Below are 5,745 nucleotides of genomic sequence, written 5' to 3' on the forward strand. Positions count from 1 at the left end.
TCTTATTTCAGTTGTAAATTCGAAGTAGCCTTAAGTTAAAAGACAAGTCAAAAGCTTCTCTCCCAACTCGAACCTCAAATTTAACTCTTGCACTTGCTGAAACAATTCTAATGTGTTAGAATTTACAAAGGAAAAAAGAGATGGGGAATTTTAGAATTTATAATTTCCTCTTGTCTATTTATAACTTAGTTGATGTAAAAATTTACACCCATTTCCCTAATCTCTCTTAAACCCTAAAAAATGAGTTTTTTTTTTATAAAAGATGTTGAAGAAAATATAATGTTAGATTCATAGAGAAAAAGAGTGGTAATACTATCTTGATACACAGAGGACTCGAGCAAGTGAGTCAGGTGAGCTATATGGGATTGTAATAGTGATTAGTAGCACTAACCTAGGGCTATAGGAATGACACCCATTGAATTGTAAAGGGTTTTCTCCCCTTCTTCATCTGCTCTCTCCTCGATCACTTCCTCACATAAAGGAGTGAGGGAGTATGGGAGCTTCCTTCATTCCACTCTTTGAATTTGAAAAGAAGAAAAGGCTCATCCTCTTTGCATATAGAGAGGAATTGGACCTCTCCTATGAAATCTGCCTCCTATAATCTAGATGTGCAAGAAGAATATTTTAGGTGAAACCCTAATGGTAATTTCCTGGGACATTATTTTCCTTTACTACACTTAAATCCAAGGAACTTTGGTTGTAATCATTTAATCATCAAAAATGTAAATTTGAACATCAATCATGAATGAAAGGGATACATAATAAAAGTAGATCAATGAGAAAAAAAATCGAGTTTCAAACCATTCAACTCTATTTTGATGGTTAAGTTAAAATTTTGACACACCTAACTTAGATCATGAACACTTAGGTCCATAATAACTTTTTTTATTGATAACTCTATTACAATTAGTAATGAAGCTCAATCTTAATGGACTCTATAATACATACCAAACCTATTAATTGTTATGGCCATTTCAATGCTACTTGAAATCCCAACTACTCAACAATTAAGCCATGAACACAAACTACTTAAATATTTAAAGCAAAGACTTCCATTGTAACACTCTATGGAATTGGCTCTTCTTGGCTTCTAATTTGGTTCTATGTGCCAATTCCAAGGAGGACTACTCAAACTAAATACTAATCTACTAGTTTTTGTAGTTCCTTGGATATTCCAAGATTTCTTTGATCAGTAAAAAATAATTCATGGATCATGATTTAATACAATGGCTATGATTGTTTTGCTATGTTGGTTTCTATGGTTGTTATGTTATGTTGTTTTTCGTTAATGATATTTGTCGCTTAAATTAATCACGCTTATGTCTTTTTTGAGTGCATTAAACATATTAAAATAGATTACCTTCTGATTCTTCATCAACTTTAAGTCGACGTAATCATATATATTTGTATTTGTCTTTGCCATCCCTTTTTAAAATTTTGGAGTTCTTCATTGCCTCATACGTTATATTGTATTCTATCATCGAAATTTCTTGCTAAGACTAAAAAAAAAGAAGGATAAAATTGTAAACTATTACTCGATGCTAAATAAAAGAAAGAGAAATTTTTACATATTACCAATGAACCTATGCATCAACTTTAGTGCACGAGAAAATTTGCGGACCGACCAATCACTTGGTCGAGCATGAATGGGACCTATCCAGGGTGAAGTCTAGTTTCATTCACACATGGTCAAGTAATTGGTTAGGTCTAGAGATTTCCTACACCAAGCAATCTAGGAGACACATCTTCTTTCATATCCACATGTTATTTTCTTTGGAGTCCAATGCTATCAATACATTTATTCCCCGAAAACACTTCGGGTCCATTTGCACTGCTATAGAAAAACCATTTTCCCCTGTATTATTTTTCCCATTAAAAAAAATATTTCCAATTGTTTTCTTGTGTTTGTTCCACCATAGAAGATTAAATGAATAATAGGAAGATATAAGAGGGCACACATTTTTTTTTATTATTTCATTAGGAAAATAATAGAAAGAGATATTCAATAAAAGCATTTGTTTACATAGCTGGAAAGAGAAAAAGGAAGAAGAGAAAGAAGGATTCAAAGTAAGCGAATAAAGGATAGGGATAAGGGAAATTGTTTTGTAGGACCAAAGCCAAAGGCAAAAAGACAGGTTCAAGTAAATATTTTAGGGTAGGTTAGAAAACGGCTCATTCACCGAGTTTCACTGAGTTTCGAATCGTTCACTGTATCAAAGATTACTGCAATATGGGTACTGAAGAAAGACTGATAATGGCGTCTACTCAATTTTTACTGGCAATTGAAATTATCCTCCCCATGAGGGAGGAGAATGGTAATTCATTGGTGACCCCATCTACTTCTGGAACAGGTGTGATCACCTTCCTCTTTAAACACGGGTCATCGTCAAACACATGAGCTGTCTGCAAATTGAGGCCTAATCGTACTAGAATCTCCGTCGTCTTCTCCTTCAATTCCATGCACAAGTACCCCGCTGTACTAAACAATCTCTAAAGATAACTACAGCTCTTCATTCTTCGGTTTCGTCACTTACGGAGCTAGCTTCTCTTCCAGGTCGAGCTTTTCCTGCTGCTTTTGCTGTTGAAAAGTTGTGAGAGGTGAGGACGGTGACGGTGTCGGTGACCCGTCATGGAAGAAGGTTAACTTTACATCACTGCGAGGCCTTTGTCGAAAGAAAACGGTCTGTAACTATTGTGGAAAGTGGACCCTCTGATATAAATAGTGTGGCGAGCAGTTGGGGAAGAGACCCTTGGAAAGAAATTTACTCGACGAGGCCAATTAGCTTCGGTTCAGATTCCAAAGTTTGGCCTATGGAGGATGTCTGCTTCATTCTGGATTTCGTTGGAAATAATAATGGCATGTGACGCAGTCTTCCCCTCACCTTTATTTTAGTATCTCCACCGTAAGCATTGATCCATTACCCATGTGAGAACGAAGACTCGCCCCATCCTATGATTTTGTCATCTTGTCAGCTTTTCAGCCCAAACTTCAGAGACGATTTTCCGATTTCCACCGCTGACGGGCGAGAAGATCAAAACTACTGGCTAAGAGCTGCTCTTCTGGGTTTCTTCAATCTGCAAAAGTTTTTTTCTGCTTTTGTACCAATTCTCTAAAATGCCTTGATTCTCTCAAACCACCAACCCTGCAAAAAGAAAATTGTAAAAAGAAACTCCGGTGGTGAGCAAATAGCCATTAATGGAACAGTTAAGACGATGAGACAATTCCTGTAACCTCCAATCGGCGGATTTTTGTGCAGGTTTATAACCAGTCCAAATCTGTGAAGGGGTCCCTCCGCCTCTACCTGTCTCGGTCATGGCCAAGTGCCCATGTGCAGACTAAGTGTTTGATGGAAAACCGGAGCGAAGAAAATAATTTCAAAAAGCATTTGTTCGGGTACAGGCCACTTACAAAACAATGGCTGCCGACACTCTGGAGAGAGAAGAGCCAGTCAAGTAAAGGGTCAGCCCATCATTGAGCTCATTTTCTGGTCTTCATGTTCACACCTCCCCTTCTCTCTCTAGCTTTTTTGTTCACTTAGGAATTTCCGGATTTAAATTAGAAATTCAGAACAAGCTTTACTCTAAAAATGATCTAAAAATGAAGCTTCCACCTTTTTTTCCGTTTTTCTTTTTCTTTTTTTTAGATAATAATGAACTGTAATTTTGAAGACAGTCACGTATGAAGATTTGAGGAATTACTAAGGGCATTTTGAGAATTTTAATCCTGCTCAGTAGGTTCTAATGGCGGTAGAGTTTGCTTAGCGATCGAGAGCTCTCCTTTATATCTCCTTCCCCATCTCTTCTCATTCTTCAGCCTCCCCAAGGCCAAGAAAAATAATAAAAACTTCTGTGATCTCTTTCATTCCTTCTGTTATCATCTCTCCTGCTTCTTTTCTTCTTTTTGTTATAGGAATGGCGTCTCCGCCGGACACGAGCAAGTCGTTGAAGTTGGAGCGTTATAACAGCTACATCCGGCGAGTGAACAGCACGAAGCTAATGGCTGCGTCGTACAAGCTTCTGTTCAAAGCGACCCTCCTCGTTGCTCTCATTCTTATCCTGTTTTTCACCTTAAATTACCCCCCCTTGTCTGAAAGCCCAAACGCCCACCACCTTCACCGACATGTCCATTTCCTCTCGTCCGCCTTCTACGGAGGTGGAGCACAGTGGGAGAAGCAGGTGCGGCATTCCTCCACCCCACGTCGCCCCAACGGCTTCTCCGTGCTTGTCACCGGCGCCGCGGGCTTCGTCGGCACACACGCGTCGTTGGCGCTCAAGAAGCGCGGCGACGGTGTGCTTGGCCTTGATAACTTCAATTCCTACTACGACCCTTCCTTGAAGCGGGCGCGCCAGGCGCTTCTGCTGAAGCACGGTGTCTTCGTCATTGAGGCTGATATCAACGACGGTCCTCTACTCGCGAAGCTCTTCGATGTCGTCCCCTTCACCCACGTTCTCCACCTGGCAGCGCAGGCGGGTGTTCGTTACGCGATGAAGAATCCGCAGTCGTACGTGGCCTCCAATATCGCCGGGTTTGTGAACTTGCTGGAGATCGTCAAGACCGCCGTCCCACAGCCTGCCATCGTCTGGGCCTCATCCAGCTCCGTCTACGGCCTCAACATCCAGAATCCATTCTCCGAGTCCCACCGCACGGACCAGCCGGCGAGTCTCTACGCGGCCACCAAGAAGGCCGGGGAGGAGATTGCTCACACGTACAACCACATCTATGGCTTATCCATCACGGGGCTGAGATTCTTCACTGTCTACGGTCCTTGGGGGCGGCCAGACATGGCATACTTCTCTTTCACCAAGGATATCCTCCAACAGAAGCCTATATCGGTGTTCCGGACGCAGGACAAGAAGGAGGTGGCGAGAGACTTCACTTACATCGACGACGTGGTGAAGGGTATCCTGGGAGCGCTTGATACGGCCGAGAAGAGCACGGGCAGCGGCGGGAAGAAGACTGGGCCAGCGCAACTGAGGGTTTACAATCTGGGCAACACGTCGCCGGTGCCGGTGAAGAAGCTGGTGTCGACTCTGGAAGCACTACTGAACGTGAAGGCGCGTAAGCAGATCATCACCATGCCCCGGAATGGCGATGTCCCCTTCACCCACGCCAACGTCAGCCTAGCCGCCGCCGACTTCGGCTACAAGCCGACGACCGACCTCGCCACCGGACTCCGGAAATTCGTCAAGTGGTACGTCAATTATTATGGAATCCAGACGAAGGTAAATAAGGAAGAGGAAAATGCAGCTGGGAAAGACGCCTCCGCCTTCGCCTCTTCCGAGTCCAAATGATCGAATCAAGATCCAACGTCGACCTCCCCTCGTCCACCGAAAATTTTCAACAACATACGAAAACAGAGGACAAATCTGTTAAAACACCACCCACAACGACTTCGATCTGTTATCCGTCAACAAACAGACGTGATCGAATCGCCGTCGCCGTCAACGGAGGAAAGGAAAAGCCACCGACCGGCGAGGATGTTAATCATTCTTCTTTCCTGTTAATTTTGGTAATAATGGATGCAAGTCCGTAAAGGAAAAAACCTGTGTTTGCTTTTTTGCCAGTTTCACTGTTTCGCTCTTACTTTTTCTTCCTCTAATCTTTGTGAAATTTGTAAAGTCGCACCACGAATAATTGTGTTTATATATATAATATACTCCTGGTTGGTTGGTAAGGCTGAGAAGAATATTTTCCGAGAAACAAGAAAGCAAGTCGTACTGTGTTCGTCCAAATTACTCGATGAA

The 5,745-nt window shown here is 42.1% G+C and overlaps 1 protein-coding gene across 1 annotated transcript; it reads left to right on the forward strand.

Annotated features, from left to right (window-relative positions):
* The first annotated feature begins 3,792 nt into the window (after window positions 1-3,792).
* LOC137952173 (UDP-glucuronate 4-epimerase 6) lies at window positions 3,793-5,675 on the forward strand. Its single transcript, XM_068799246.1, has one exon. It carries the CDS (start codon window positions 3,913-3,915, stop codon window positions 5,290-5,292), a length of 1,380 nt encoding a protein of 459 aa, XP_068655347.1. The 5' UTR covers window positions 3,793-3,912; the 3' UTR covers window positions 5,293-5,675.
* Window positions 5,676-5,745: the final 70 nt, after the last annotated feature.

Source organism: Aristolochia californica, unplaced genomic scaffold, assembly GCF_029961685.1.
Source record: "Aristolochia californica isolate CCGP_79_NKW_82.1479 unplaced genomic scaffold, dmAriCali1.0.hap1 SCAF_1, whole genome shotgun sequence".
Classification (NCBI taxonomy): Eukaryota; Viridiplantae; Streptophyta; class Magnoliopsida; order Piperales; family Aristolochiaceae; genus Aristolochia; species Aristolochia californica.